General features: G+C 40.9%; 1 protein-coding gene across 4 annotated transcripts in view; it reads left to right on the top strand.

The window, feature by feature from the left end:
• The window catches only part of LOC134358209 (protein mono-ADP-ribosyltransferase PARP6), a 158,921-nt gene that overhangs the window by 82,435 nt on the left and 59,548 nt on the right, over positions 1–16,938 (top strand). For all 4 annotated transcript variants that reach the window (XM_063070213.1, XM_063070212.1, XM_063070211.1 and 1 more), the window contains exons 7-10: positions 6,780–6,870; positions 9,041–9,107; positions 11,905–12,054; positions 14,978–15,128. In XM_063070213.1, coding sequence (XP_062926283.1) covers positions 6,780–6,870; positions 9,041–9,107; positions 11,905–12,054; positions 14,978–15,128 — 459 coding nt within the window. The remainder of the gene's footprint in view (positions 1–6,779; positions 6,871–9,040; positions 9,108–11,904; positions 12,055–14,977; positions 15,129–16,938) is intronic.

Below are 16,938 nucleotides of genomic sequence, written 5' to 3'. Positions count from 1 at the left end.
AAGAATGAGGCACAAAACATGTTGCTTACAATCATTTTATTCAGTGATACAAGAAGAAAGAGGAAAAAGGAAAGACATTGAAAAACAAAGAAACGACCTGACTAAAAAGGGGACATTGGTCTTCTGATACTCAGGCTAGAATTAACAATATTCCATTGATAACAATTAACTAGATTCATGTGGTGTGGCATCTGCTACTAAAAACTAAGAAGTTTCTAGAAAAATAGTGAAGCAACTTTACTAAAATTACTGGAAAATTCACTGAATAATTACATGTATATAGGTGATAATATATAAAAAAAGCAAGAATTGGAAAGTTAAACTACAAGAAAAATAACAATTGTTCACCCCAATCCAAAATGTTCATAGTAAAGGAATTAAGATCAATGTGTTCATGTCAGCAGAGGAAGTGTAAAAAGAAGTAATTGATCCAACTTCGCATGATCCATAGTTTGTTTGGGGTTGACTAGGATCTTTGTTTCATTTGTTGCCTTTGCACTGAGTAATCTAAGTTTTATGTGAGTGACCTGCAATTTTGTCAGCTTGTGCAGAATCTGCACTCTCTTGGGTGGAGGTTAAGTCAACTTGACTTTATTTTCATGTGCACAACTACAGTGAGGCACAGATGCAATAAAAGAACTTGCTTGCCACAGCATCATAGGCATATACAGTAGATACAGACACAAAGCATAAATTATACAAAGTAGTAAAGAGAAAGAAAAAAGAAGCAAGAGCTTAATGCAAAAACACCAAGACATTCAGAAAGTACACTCAGTGGCCACTTTAATAGGTACATCTGTTTTCCTGCTCATTAATGTAAATATCTAATCAGTCTATCATGTGACAGTAATACAATGCATGAAAGCATGAAGATCTGGTCAAGACATTCAGTTGAGTCACAGCAAACATCAGAATGGGGAAGAAATCTGATCTAAGTGACTTTGTCCATAGAATTATTGCTGGTGCCAGATGGGGTGGTTTGAGTATCTCAGAAACTGTTGATCTTTTGGGATTTTCATGCACAATAGTTTCTAGAGCTTAAAGAAAGTTGTGCAGAAAACATCCAATGAGTGGCAGTTCTGTAGGCAAAAAAGCCTTGTTAACAAGAAAGGTCAGAGCAGAATAGCCAGAATACTTCAAGCTGACAGCAAAACGGCAGTAACTCAAAAAATATTTGTGCGTTACAACAGTGGTGTGCAGAAGAGCATCTCTGAACACACAACACATCGAACCTTGAAGTGAGTGGGCTACAACAGCAGAAGACCATGAACATACACTTAATCACCATTGTTCCTTCACGCAGCAGAAGAACACAAAACCTGCACTCAGTGGCCACTTTATTAGGTACAGGAGGTACCTAATGAACAGGCAACTGAGTGTACAATATGTCCATGCTAGTACAAGGGTTATTCCGTCATGTTCCACTGTTGGATTAGGTTTGTGCAGTTTGTTCACGGACCTGCTGGTTGTTAACGTGCTAACCGGGAACTTTCTCTTCCTGGCGGAAGGCTGGAGAAAGGCAAAGCCTGGAAGTGGAAGTGAGAGAATAAATGGTAACAAACGCTGCTTCACATTCGACAGCAGATACAAAACCTTCATGAATTTCTCCAACTATTTTCCAAACTGTGTTAATTTGCTTTAAGCCTATAGGGGAAGGGGAAAAGACCAAAGTCAGGCTCTGTGGTGCTCTTGGGCATCTTACAGACAGTTTAATTTTCAGGGCTACTTACTAGATAAGTCTTACCTGACATGATCGACTTTGTTCTCCCATTCAGCCTGAACACTGCTGTTAATTTATTCCGGTGCAGTTAATTCTGTAATGTGATTTCTTCTTCACACACAGATGTACTGCAGTTGATTCGTTGACTGATGAACCATTTGGTTAGCTGCCAGAGATAGTTTGGTGCAGGGTTTTGACACAGAATGTCGACAATTCCGTAAGACCATAGAGCATAGCAGTAGAACTTGTCCATTTGGTCCATTGAGTCTGCTCTGCCATTCAATCATGGCATATATTTTCCCTCTTAAACCCATTCTCCTGCCTTCTCCCTGTAGCCTTCGATGACTTTGCCAATCAAGAGCCTCTCAACTTCCACTTTAATGTACCCAGTTGCTTGACCTCTATACCATCTGTGGCAATGAATTCCACAGATTCTCCATCCTCTGGTTAAAGAAATTCCTCCTCACCTTTGTTCTCAAGGGACATCTTTCCATTCTAAAGCCATGTCTTCTGGTCCTGGACTGTCCCATTATCTTATCCTGGATGTCAACATCTCTGAAGATCTATCCTGGGCCAAACATTGATGCAAATACGAAGAATGTAAACCAGTGGCTATATTTCATTCGGAGTTTGAGGAGATTTGGTATGTTGCCAAAGACTCTAGCAAATTGCTACACATGTACTGTGGAGAGCTAACTAGTTGAATCACCACCTGCTCTGGAGAACAACTGAACGAGATTGAGTAAAAGCTATAGAAGGTTGTAAGCTCAGCTAGCTCCATCATGGACACTAGCCTCCCCTCCATTAAGGACATCTTCAAAAAGTGATGCCCCAAAATGTGGCATTTATCATTAAGGACCTTCACCATCCAGATCATACCCCCTTCTCATTGCTACCATCATGGAGGAGGTACAGTAACCTGAATCCACCCTCTAAACATTTTAGGAATAACTTCTTCCCCTCCTCCATCAGTGCTGCCACAAAACAACAAATTTCATGACCTATGTCAGTGATAATAAACCTGATTCTGATTCCATTTCTATTTGTAGCATCCTCTCCACTTCCACGCTGTCCGGGCCTTTCAATATTCAGCAGGTTTCAATGAGATTTTCCTCACCTTCTCAGCATTCTGAACTCCAGTGAGTGTACGCTCAGAACCATCAAACACTCTTCATAGGTTAACTCTTTCATTCCCAGAATCATTCTTGTAAACAGCCTCTGCATCCTCTCTAATGCAAGCACGCCATTTCACAGATTTGGAGCCCAAAACTGCACACAGTTCTCAAAATGTGTCCTGACCAATGCCTTATAAACGCTCAGTATTACTTTGCTTTTATCTAGTCCTCTGGAATTGAATGCTAACGTTGCATTTACCTTCTTTACTATTGAATCAATCTGCAAGTTAACCTTTAGGGAAGCCCGCACTAGGACTTCCAAGTTCTTTTCCCACACTGAAGAAGCTCCTTAACATGCTGAGTTACTTCAGCAGATTGTTATTCCTGAATCTATCATCTGCAGTCTCTTGTGTCTTCAGTGCTAGTTTGGGTTTCTTCTTCTTAAGCCTATAACTCCTACTGGGGCAGCTGACCAGAGTCCTCCGTCCTGGGCAAATAGAAGGCTGATCAGCCCTGTGGCTTTGATTTTCACCATATGACTTCTTACATCTTCTAGGCAAAGATCCTTCCTCTCCCAGGGATGAGGTCTATGGAGCCTTAGTTGACATTTCTGTAGCACAGGGTTTTTATGAGATGGGGTTGCTGGCCCCATGTCACCCCTCCTCCTTTTGCAACCAGGATTGGGACTATCCATGACGAAGTTCATTTTGAGCTAGATTAACATTTAATAGCAATACTCTTCATTTCCTTGGTCTCTTCCATACAGATGAGGAAATGTGTCTCATTTCATCTACAAAGGAATTGATGTTCATTAAATTATATGTTCATGGTCTTCTTCATAGTCTATCCACTCCAAGTTTTAATGTGATGTGCATTCAGAGGTGCTCTTCTGTACACCACTGTTGTAATGTGTGGTTGTCTGAGTTACTGTCACTTGCTTGTCACTTTGAACCAATCTGGCAATTCTCTTCTGACCTCTCTTATTAAAAGGTATTTTCACCCACAGAATTGCCATCCACTGGATTTTACTTTTTGTTTTTTGCACCATTCTCTATGGGCTCTAGGGACTGCTAGTCATGAAAATCCCAGGAGATCCATAGTTTCTGAGAAACTCAAACCAACCTGTCTGGCAACAACAATCATTCTATGATTAACATCCAGGAGGAAATCTGCAAATGCTGGAAATCTGAGCAAGACACACACACACACACACACACACACACACACACACACACACACACACACAGACAATGCTAGAGGAACTCAACAGGCAGCATCTATGGAAAAAAATAATGTTGACATTTCTGGCCGAAACCATTCGGTATGATTAAAGTCACTTAGATCATATTTCTTCCCTACTCTTATGCTTGGTCTGTACAGCAACTGAACCCCTTGACCATTGCTGCAAGCTTTTATGTATTGAGTTGCTGCCACATAATTGGCTGATTAGATAACTGCATTAATAAGTATGTGTACCTAATAATGTGGCCATTAAGGGTATGTCTGAAATGTCCAGTCTCATCATTATGACTGCCCTCTGACATGGCTTGGCAAGTCACCCAGTTCAAAAAGAAGAACAGAATATTCTGCAGATATTCAATGTATCAGACAGCATCTGGAGAAACAAAACAATTTTTAATTTAATTTGAAAACATTAAGCCTGCATCTCTCTCCACATATGCTGCCTTACGTGTTGAGTATTTTCTGTTTTTATTTCAACATCTGCAGTCTCCAGCTTTAGTATTCATTGGAATGGTCAAGAAATGCTTACCTTTGCACTGACACCAATATACCAAGAACAAATGAAAGAACAATGCATACTGGCCTTTTCCCAGGGCTGGAGAATCAAGAACTAGAGGAGAAAGGTTTAAATTGAAAGGGGCAACTTCAACATCCAGAGGGCTGTCAGTGTATGGAATGAGCTCTCAGAGCAGGTGGCTGAGGTAGGTAGATTAACAATATTTAAAAGACACTTGGATGGGTACATAAGTAGGAAAGGTTTAGAAATTATTTGGCCAAACTTGGTCAAATGGGCCTAGCTTGGATGGGAGTATTCGTTGCAATGGACAGTTCCACAGATTCATTTTATTATCAAAATATGTAAGCAGAATGCAGCTCTGAGATTTGTCTTCTCCAGACAGCCACAGAGTACAGAAAACCACAGAAGTATTTGGAAGAAAGACATCAATCCTCTACCCTGCACAAAAAGAAAAAGGAACAAAAACTCACAAACCCCAAACACCCCCAACCCCTCCCTCATACAAAAACTAGCAGACCACCTGGTGAGACAACAAGAAGATCATCAAATCCCAAACGCTCAGCCCACCAATTGGCAACAAGAAAGAATGGGCGAGAATGCAAAAAAAGATAGAACTGAAAGAGGAAAATGTGAACTACAGTCCAATCTGTAAATCTCAGAATTTTGATAACATCTCCAAGAGCATCAGGACCAAATGGTCTTTCCGAGGGCTGCAATTCGAATCATTGGCCCCTCCGAGGGCAACGATTCGAAGCAGCTGCCATAATGAAGGCAATGACTCAGACCAGTGGCCCTTCCGAGGACAGCGACTTGAACCAGCGGACCCTCTGAAGGCAGCAACTCGAACTATCGGCATCTCCAAGGGAAGCAACTCGGACTAGTGGCTGTCCGAGGGCAGCAATTCAGACCAACAGCGACTTGGAACAGTGGCTCTTCCAATGGCACTGACTTGAACCAGCAGCGTTTTCGAGAACCACTCACTCTCCTCTGCATTTGCGTCCATGTTTCAATCTTCCTCAATGCTTTAATTGAGGAGAAATGTACTCAATCATGGCCCCTTGTCTCGTCTCTGAGCTTCTCCTTGTGGTAGATAATGCTCATATTTCAGTCCTGGAGTTTTCTCGCGGACAACAGAGTGCTAGCTCACTTGATGGAACTACAGACTGTAAGACACTGGCTCCAACAGTTTCAAGAACAAAATAAGATAAAAAAGAATAAGTAGAAGACGTAGAAGAAATAAAATGATTTACTATCTGGAAGATGTCACCCAAGGAATTGTTTGTTACCGCCATCTTGACCAGTTGTCTGAAGGGCCTTTTTCAAAGATGTATGACTCTAAGACTCAATGACCACATTTTGTTCTTTAGTTTTAGGCTTTGAAGTAGAGGAAAACTGACAAATATACAGATATTTTGTGTATTTCACTCCTTGATTATGAATACTTGATATACAATTTTTTTTCATCATGTCGTTAACTCTTTGACAAACATGTCTTCAATATAGAAAGCTACTTTTAGTTTCACACAAAATTCTGGAGGAAATCAGCAGTCAGGCAGCATCTTTGGAAATGAATAGATAGTCAACATTTTGGGCCGAGGGCAGCATTTTGTCTGTATTGCTTTGGACTACCAGCATCTGCAGACTTCCTTGTGTTTATGATTTGCTAATTTTAATTACAATGAATTGCTTGAAACTTTCTGAATTTGGAAATACATTCTACCAAAATTCCCATAATGTATTTTGCCCAATTTTTGATTAAACCATTTTTCCAAGACTACAAAACTTTGAAAAATACTGCATAGTATATAAAAGGTAAGCTAGTTTGGTAAAACTATTAAGTAATACACACAAAATGCTGGAAGAACTCAGCAGGTCAGGCACATCTATGAACGGGAATAAAGAGTCGACATTTTGGCCTGCTACCCTTTATCATGAATTAATCATGAGTTAGGCTGAAGGGTCTCAGCCCGAAACATCGACTCTTTATTTCCTTCCATAGATGCTGCCTGGTTTGTTGAGTACCTCCAGTGTTTTATGTGTATTACTCTGGGTTTCCTGCATCTGCAGAATCTCTTGTGCTATTGTAACTCTTGGCTGTTATAGCATCAGATGTAAACTATTAACTAGAACTGTGTCCAAGGACAAACCTTGGCTTGCTTATGTAATCGGTGCAATTTCTTGATAGGAGGAGATTGCAACAGCCTGGAAGGTGGTGAGGATAGAGCCCATTATACTCAGACTCAGATTCTCATTGTCACAATACCTGGATGGACCTGGTAAGTGCCATTCATGAACTTCACTCATCTTCTGTTGGAAACTACCACCACCATCCAGTCAGTTTTGTTTAAAACTTTTTGATTCACGTTTTGGATCTGAATGTTACTAAACAAGACCAGAGCTTATCACTTATTCCTTGAGTGCTTAAAAGTTTGTTTGTGAGCTGCTGTTATGGACTACTGCGTCCTCTTGTTAAGGTCAAAGTCAAGTTTATCCTCATATGCACAAGTACATTTATGCACAGATGCAATAGCAACCGTACTTGCAGCAGCATATCTGGGACATTGTATCAGATAAGTAATATTCAAAAGAAAAACATAAATTGAACATAAAATCTACACAAATATTACAAGAAAGAACATAGTTAGAACATTAATCTCTGTTCCAGTGTTATGGTGTGGAAATAAAAAAAATATGTAATTGAAGAATTCTCGAACTAGCCACACCACAAACATAATTAATATCCACTATCTCATTTCATGTCTGAAAACAACTGGAGAAGTCACTTAATAATACTCAACAAAATTGAACTTAGATTCATTTTAAGTTGATTCAGTGCTGTTTAATAATTAAAACAGATTAGGTCTCAAAATGACTGCACTAGGAGTACTTGTCTTCACTAATTTCTTAACCCAGATGTTTTAAGTTCCACTCTAGAACTGGAGCTGATAAGTTCTTGTCTAATCAGTTTGACCAACATTAAAGGGGAGGACCTGTATCGCCAACTGCCACAAAAATTAATTAATAGTTTGGAACTGTCTCTGGCATTATAAACAGGACCTGATTTCTAAAAGTACCTCTGTTAGTTTGAAGGTCTATTGGGATAACCCAAAGCCAGTAAAGACACTATATAAATGCAAGCCCTTTCATCTGAACAAAATGGTAGTTGGCCCTTGTGGACAATATTGAAGATCACCAAAGAATACCATGGGATTATAGATCAATTGCAGATACAGGTGGAAAGATGGCAGATTTAATTCTAGCCAAGGTGTTGCACCTTGAGCTATCAAATGTAAAGGGATTGAACACAGTTAATAGCGAGACCCTTAATGGTGTTGACCTTGGGATCCAAGTCCGTAATTCCCGGAAAGTGACCACACAAGTTGATAAGATGGTAAAGAAGGCACATGGCATGCTTACGTGTATTATCTGAGGTACTGAGTTCTGGTTAGCCTGCATCTGGCATATCACTTGTATTTCTGATCTCCCCCATTATAAGGAGGGTGTAGAGGCTTTTGAGTGGGTGTAGAAGAGACTTTCCAGGATGTTGCCTGTATTAGAGGGCAGGGAGAGGTTGGAGAGTGGGGTCTCATTATGGCAGCATCCTTCATTGGAGATGCTCACCATCTTGGACTTGCCCTCTTCTCATTACAGCTATCAGGGAGGAGGTACAGGACCCTGAAGATGCCCACACAACATTTTAAAAACAGCTTTCTTCCCTCCACCATCTTCAAGCTATTCAGACTCAAATCACCAAGTATTCAGATACGTGCTTTATTTATTGAGCTTCACCAATACGATCCAATAGAATTTTCAGCATATAAATTTGTTCCCTTTACAAAAGCAATGAAGTTTTGTAAAAGCTAAGTAAAGAATTGGTGAAGCTGCAATGGGAGTGTTGCTATCGGATTCTAAGAAGCGTGAGAGGGTTCTTGGGAACATAAAGGGAAGATTAGCTGCCATGGGAGGAAGGATTGTAGTAACAAAATTATTCTGGAGAAGCTACAGTTGCTCTCCTTGGAGCAAAGAAAGTTGAGGGGTGGAGATGTACACTATCATGACTGATTTAGGCAGGGTAGATAGAGTGAACCTGTTTCCTTTATTAGATGGTTCATGGATTAGTGGACTCAGGTTAAGGTGCCAGGTAACAGACACAAGAGTGATGTGAGAGCAGTAGAGAGTTCTGATGACTTGAAATTCATTGCCTCATGGGGTTTTGTGTGCAACCAGAGGCAATTAATATTTCAGAAGGCACTAAGTACCGTAGAATAAGAATGAAGGAAGTTCTCTGCACAGACTTGGTATGGCCTTAATAGGCTGAATTACCTCCATACATACTGTAACATATATATGTTATGAATGGAATTTCAGAAGCAATGTTGAAAGTTCTTCCATCACCCTGTTGCGCACCAAAGACTTCACAGGTGGTATTTATTAATCTGTCACCAGAGCCATCAGTAGATGTCTTTCAACCATCCAACAAAGAAGGATTTGGTCTCGGCCTCCAACTGAAGAAGTAAGTGTAACATTCTCCACTAAAAAACTTTACTAAACCAGTCTTAATCATACTGATTCTAGCTGTATATATAGTTCCATTGTAGTATTCAAGTGTATTAAAAGGTTGTTGAGTTGATGTTACGTAGTTATTGTAAATTGTACCCACAACGCTTTCTTTTTATTACATTTTAGAAGAAGATTATTTTTATTTTTTAATACAAGTTCCCAATGTAATGAAAGTCTTGAAAATCAAATGGATTCCCTTTCAGAGGTATGCTTAAGTAGTTTGCCATCACATCTGATGCAGCTATATTTTTTAATTAAATAAAAAGCTTTTAATAAATTCCATTTCACAGAAGAATACTACTATGGACATTTGATTGTATTTGTGAAGCATACACTTCAAATAGATTACGTGTCCTGATCAAAATGTTTTCTTAACCAGTCTAAAACTTGATAAAAGGTGTGGTGTCAGTTGTCATTGTGTTAATAATCTTCTTGTCACTGGAAAGGAATGCATTGGACCCAAATCTTAATAGGTAGTCAAAGGATGAAATCTGAACTGTCTAGCTACTGAGGGACTGCTATACCTCTCAAGGTTGGATCACTCTTGTGGGTAGTATTGAGTGAGTACTATACTCTCAGGGGTGGGATACATTGGAGCAAATCTTAAAATGAATCCAGTTGGATGTAAGAGATACAAAGATATTTGTCCAATATATGTCTTCCATGGTATGCTGGACAAAAATTAACCAACCAGACCTTGTTGCATTTGATACTGATGTGCAATGGAAAAATATTCAGTTTCCCAACAGTAATACTTCTTGCCCTATTCATAACTCAAATGACCAAAATAATCAATGTTAAGTTCAATTGGGATCAGAAAATATCTGTACCCAGAGAGGGGCGAGAGTGTGGAAATGGCTTCCACAGGAAATGGTTGAAGTGAATTGAATAGATTATCATAAGGGAAGGCTTGACCAGCAAAGTAGGGTGAATGGATTAGAGACTTTTGTTGGTCAGTTCAGATGTGGGAAGTGATGAGGGAAGCTCATGGAGCTTAAGGCTAGCGTGCTTTGATTGAGCTGAATGGTATGTATCTCTGCTGTAAATCTCTTGATCTCACAACTTATTATGAATACAATAATGCATCTGAATATTTTCTAAGGGCATTAAATTTCCTTGGGGTGACTTTTTGGTTCCTCCATTGTAAGTAGTTTACTCATGTGTCATTTGCCCAATGTTCTTCTTGCTAATTTTTGGCAGTTGGGAGCAGCTTTGAGGCAACTTTTACTATTAGTGCCATAATCCCAAGACAATCATAACTTGCCTTTGTTGGTTCTGAAGTGGAGGGGGTGCAGACAGTCAGGTTATTAGTCAGGGATTTAAATAGCAGAGAAAGGAGGATATACTTTATAAAACATTGGTCTGCCGGAGTACCGAGTGCATTTCTAGTCACCACACCACAGGAAGGATGTCATGCCAGGTTGTGTTTATTGTCAGGTGTACAAGTATGATTAGGTACAGATACAACATGGGCACGTAGGTACAGATATCACACAATATAAATTATAGAAGGTGGTGGGGGAGGGGGGAGAGAGAGAGAGGGGGAGAGAGAGACTGCGCAAAAACAAGAACTACATTCATAAAAAAGACACAGAGATGAGTCCATAATAGGACAAGAGGTGGTCCATCATATTCCATTGTTGCTCGATTGCCATTACAGGGTGTTAGAATTGACATACCAGGCCATTATGTGATAATGCTGGAGAGGAGGTTCACCAGGGTGGAGTGTTACAGTTATGAGGAGAGACTGGAGAGGCTGGGTCTGTTTTCCCTGAAGTGGAGGGAGTTCAGAGGGGACATGACTGAAGTATATAAAATCATAAGACCTGTCTCATGCTTTATTGATTGAAGATGTTCTTGGCTCTAGTTCTTTGCTTTTAGTATTGACAACATTGGCTTATGATTGACATTGCATCGATCCATATAGTCCATAAGACCATGAGACATAGGAGCAGAATTAGTCCATTCAGCCCATCAAGTCTGCTCTACCATTCCATCATGGTTGATTTATTATCCCTCTCAAACCCATTCACCTGCCTTTTCCTCCTATCCTTACTAATCAAGAACCTATCAACTTCCATTTTAAATATGTTCAATGACATGGCCTCCACAGCCATCTGTGGCAGTGAATTTCACAGATTCACTATCTTCTGTTCTAAAGGGATGTCTTTGTATTCTGAGGCTATGTCCTCTAGTCCTAGACTCCCCCATTATTGGAAACATTAACCCCAAGTCCGCTCTATCTAGGCCATTCAATATTTGATAGGTTTTAATGAGATCCCTCCTCATTCTCCTAAACTCTAGTAAGTACAGGCCCTGAGCCATCATACCCTCCTCATATTGCATACTGTATAAATAGGGAACTGCAATTACATACTTTATATTTCTAGATTGTAGGAGTCATTTTCCTTTAGAGGCGAACAAAACTAGAGGGTGTAGATTTAGGGTAAAGGGTAAGGGATTTGGAAAGGATATGAGGTGAACGTATCCACCCAGAGAGAGGGGAGTACCTGGACCGCACTGCCAGAGAGGGAGTTGGAAACAAGGCTGTTGACAGCATTCAAGAAGAATCTAAATGAGCACTTGAATCACCTAGGCATAGAATGATATTGGTCCATGTGCTAGAAGATGGTATTAATGCAGATGGCTGCCCAGTGGTCAACACAAATTTGGTGGGCTTCCATGCTGTATGAATCTATTTTAGAGGAGTGGTGTACAATGGTCAATGTCTCGCGTTTTGTGTTTTACAGGATTCTGGGAATGTTTACTTCTCAGCAGTGGAAGCACCTGAGCAATGACTTCCTGAAACACCAGCAGGAGAAGAGGCAGAGTTGGTTCAAATCCAGTGGTGCAGTGAAGAAATTCCGATCAGGGCTCAGCATCTTCTCTCCCATTCCAAAGTAAAGGGCACATGGAGCTTGATGGTGGTTTTTTGTTAAGAGCCAAGGGCTAGGGTAGAATTTGGCCAGAACAAAGCAAGGGTACTGGCTTTAATAGCTTATCGCTGGAGGTCTGACTGCATGACCACCCAAGTATAAGTATCATTCCTTAAGTCCATAAGACCAGAATTAAGCCATTTGGCCCATCGAGTTTGCTCCACCATTCTATCATGGCATTTCTATTACCCCTTTCAACCCCATTCTCCTGTCTTTGCCCCACAACCTTTGCTGGCCTAATCAAGAACCTATTAATCTCTGTTTTAAATATATCCAATAATGTAGCCTCCACAACTCTCTGTGGTAATGAATTCCACAAATTCACCACCCTCTGGCTAAATAAATTCCTCTTCATCTCTGTTTTAAATTGACATCCTTGTATTCTGAAGCTGTTTCCTCTGCTCCTGGACTGTCTCACTTTAGGAAACATCTTCTCCTTGTCCACTCTATCTAGGCCTCTCAATATTTGACAGATTTCAAAGAGATCTTCCCTCATTCTTCTAAATTGCAGCCAGTACAGGCCCAGAGCCATCAAGTGCTCCTGAGGTGTTGACCCTTTCATTCCTGGGGTCATTCTCATGTTATTTCTGATCAAAGAACGTCTTAAAGGGACTTGAATGTAGCATAGCAGTTAGCATAATGCTATTACAGCGCCAGCGATTCGGGATAAATTCCACCGCTGTCTGTAAGGAACTTGATAAGGTGTCACATAAAAGACTTAACCATAAGGATGCATAGAGCTGGGGGTGACGTTTGAGCATGGAGAGAGAATTGGTTAACCAATAGAAGGCAGAGAGTAGGGATACATGGGTGTTTCTCTGATTAGCAGTAAGTGGTGTGCCATGGGGATCGGTGCTGGGCCTACAACTGTTCACGATGTACATTAACGATCTAGAAGAGGGAGCCGAGTGCAGTGTATCTAAGTTTGCTGATGACACTAAATTGAGTGGAAAAGCAAATTGTGCAGAGGATATGGAGAGTCTGCAGAGAGATACGGATAGGTTAAGTGAGTAGGCAAGGGTCTGGCAGATGCAATACAATGTTGGTAAATGTGAGGACATCCATTTTGGAAGGGAAAATGGCAGGTCAGATTATTATTTTAATGGTAAAAGATTGCAGCATGCTATTGTGCAGAAGGACTTGGGAGTGCTTGTGCATGAATCGCAAAAGGTTGGTTTGCAGGTGCAGCAGACTATCAAGAAGACAAATGGAATGTTGGCCTTCATTGCTAGAGGGATTGAATTTAAGAGCAGTGAGGTAATGCTGCAACTGTATAGGGTACTGGTGAGGCCATATCTGGAGTACTGTCTGCAATTCTTGTCTCCTTACTTGAGGAAGGATATACTGGTTTTGGAGGCGGTACAAATGAGATTCACCAGTTTGATTCCAAAGATGAGGAGGCTAGACTATGAGGAGAGATTGAGTTGCCTGGGACTATACTCGCTGGAATTCAGAAGGATAAGGGGAGATCCCATAGAAACATACAAAATAATGAAAGGGAAAGATAAGATAGAGGCAGGAATGTTGTTTCCACTGGTAGGTGAGACTAGAGCTAGGGGACATAGCCTCAAGATTCGGGGGAGTAGATTTACGATGGAGATGAGGAGGAACCGCTTTTCCCAAGGAGTGGTGAATCTGTGGAATTCTCTGGCCAATGAAAGAGCGAAGGCTACCTCAGTAGATATATTTAAGGCAAGGTTGGATAGATTTTTGTTTAGCTGGGGAATTAAGGGTTATGGGGAAAAGGCAGGTAGGTGGAGTTGAATCCATGGTTAGATCATCCACGATCTTATTGAATGGCGGAGCAGGCTCAATGGGCTGGATGGCCAACTCCTGCTCCTACTTCTTATGTTCTTATGTAAGGATTTTATATGTTCTCCCTGTCACCGTGTGGGTTATCTCCGGGTGCGCATCTTCCCTGATGTATTCCAAAGACATATAGGTTCTATAATCAGATAGCAAGGTCTCAATGGGCCAGAAGGTTACCATGCTGTTTCTCTAAATAAAAACAAAAATGAATATAAAAATAAACTTCGTTCCCACCTCCCCCAATGTTACCACTTGGTTTTATCACTAACAAAAGAAGTATTCAAAGGAACTGTGTAATGTTATTTTATTGTATTCACAAATGCAGCATGGTAGCATCAGTACAGTACAATATGTAAAATATAAAATATAATAAGATGTATTTAGTTTTTATATATGTATCAATTTATTTATTTAAAAATTAAGTCATGAAGAATGTGAATATAAATAGTCAGGTAGTGTACGTGGGTTCATTTAGAAATCTGTTGGTGGAGAGGAAGAGACTGTTCCTGAAATGTTCAGTATGTATTTTCAGGTTCCTACACTGATGGTAGTGATGAGCAGAGGACATGTCCTGGGTGGTGGAGGTCCCTAACGATGGGTGCTGCCTTTTTCAGGCACGCCCTTTAGAAAATGGTCGTGATGATAGGGAGGCCAGTGCCCACAATGGAACTGGCTGAATTCACTGCCCTCTGCAGCATTTTCCAATCCTGTGCATAGGCCCCTCTATATCAGACAGTGATGCAGCCAGTCAGAAGGCTCTTCCGGTACATCAGTAGTAATTTTGATGGCATTAAAGCCGTTTTTGATGGCATTAATACTAGAAAAAGAAAGTCTATTGTGTCCTATGGTGATTGAAGTTGTTTTTGCTGTTTCCCTGGGATGATCATCCCATCCTTCAATTGTAGCCATAGTCCACCCGTTGAGATAAATAAGTAATCAGCATGGGTTACCAGAATCTTCAGGTCTTTAAACAGATAGTGCTCACAGGATTTAAAATCTAATTGTGTACATAATGCCAAAGAAGAGTCACTTCCTTGTCCGTTAACAGCTGAAAATGTCTCCCTGTTTCTTTTTATAGATCTCCGAGCTTTCCCCTCATCCAGGACTCTGTATTAAAGAGCAAACTTGGGGTTCCAGATCTCCGAGTCAATCGCATCATCAACCGCTCCATCTCTTGCACTATGAAAACCCCTAAGCCAGAGCTCTTTGGGTACCCCACCGCCAATCAGGCAAGTTTCATCCTGTGAAGTGTAAAACTCTGTTAATCTGCTGAATCATTGGAAAACCTGAAAATCCCAAAGTTTCACCTTCTATTTCATTAGGTAACACTTGCTGTGCACTGACCCCTAAGGTCCCAGGCCCCATGTTCCTTTTCTGATGTGCCAGGGCCCCAGATCCTGCACTCCCTTTCAACCCCTAGAGGTTTAGGCCTTGAGCTTCCTTCCAAATCACAAGACTGTCTTTCCTCTGCTCCCTTTCACCACACCAGGGGCCTTGGTTCCTGCATGCCTTTTTAGTTCACGAGACTCTAGTTCCTGTGCTCTCTTCAGCAACCCAAGGCCCCATAAAAGGTTATCTCATCAACCTATCCTCTTAAGGCATTATCTCTAATAGTCATAGTCATAGTCATACTTTATTGATCCCGGGGGAAATTGGTTTTTGTTACAGTTGCACCATAAATAATTAAATAGTAATAAAACCATAAAAAGTTAAATAGTAATATGTAAATTATGCCAGGAAATAAGTCCAGGACCAGCCTATTGGCTCAGGGTGTCTGACCTTCCAAGGGAGGAGTTGTGAAGTTTGATGGCCACAGGCAGGAATGATTTCCTATGACACTCTCTGTTGCATCTTGGTGGAATGAGTCTCCGGCTGAATGTACTCCTGTGCCCAACCAGTACTGGATGTAGTGGATGGGAGACATTGTCCAAGATGGCATGCAACTTGGACAGCATCCTCTTTTCAGACACCACCGTCAGAGAGTCCATTTCCATCCCCACAACATCACTGGCCTTACGAATGAGTCTGTTGATTCTGTTGGTGTCTGCTAATCCAGGCAACATTCCTGTAAATCTGCTCTGCAACTTCTCTAAAGCTTCCACATCCTTCCAGTAATGAAGGAACCAGAACTGGACACAATATTCCAAGGGTGCACTGACCACAGTTTTATAGAGCTGGAGTCTAATGAATTCTGGCACTCAAGGGACGGAATGTGGAGAAAGGCTGAGTGAGCTTGGACTTTTCATTCATTGGAAGATAGGTGAATAAAGTGTGACTTTATAGAGGTGTATAAAATCATGTGTAGCATAGATATGGTGAATGCACCTATAGTAAGTAGTCTTTTTCCAGGGTTCGGGAATCAAGAGCTGTAGGACATAGGTTTAGGATGAGAGGAAAGAGATTTCGTAAGAATCTGAAGGGTATTTGTTTCATGCAGAAGATGGTCAGTATGTGGAATGGGTTGTCGGAGTAAGTCGTTAAGAAGATATAATAACAACATTTAAAAATGCACTTGGACATATACATGAATAGGGAAGATTTAGAGGGATACGGGCCAACAATGGGCAAATGGGTCTAGTTTAGACGGTAATATTGATTAGCATGGCCCAGTGGGCTGAAAGGCTTGTTTCTGTGCTGTATGACTCTAAGTCAGAAAAAGATAGGAGTGAATGTCTCAGATTTTATCACACAGAAGGAGACCATTAAGTCCATTGAGTCTATGCTAGCTGACAAAGCAATTCCATCCCCCCACTAATTTTCCTTGTATCTGATTCTCCCCACATTCCAATCAATGCCCTAAAGTTTCCACCGCCTCCTAAAAGAACAGCTTATACTTGCAATTAATCTATCAACCAGCACATCCCTAGCGTGTGGGAGGACACCAGAGCACCTGGAGGAAACTCACTTGGTCACATGGAGAACATGCAAACTTCATACAGACAACAAGTAGGAGGGGTATGGAATAGGCAGGTCACTGCAGCCTGGAAGCAGCTGCTTTGCTAACTGCACCACTGTGTCACATCACTATACTTTTGCAAT

The sequence above is a fragment of the Mobula hypostoma genome, chromosome 18 (genome assembly GCF_963921235.1).
Source record: "Mobula hypostoma chromosome 18, sMobHyp1.1, whole genome shotgun sequence".
NCBI classification, from domain to species: domain Eukaryota; kingdom Metazoa; phylum Chordata; class Chondrichthyes; order Myliobatiformes; family Myliobatidae; genus Mobula; species Mobula hypostoma.
Note: the sequence above shows the minus strand (reverse complement) of the source record. Positions and strands in the feature narration are given on the sequence as shown.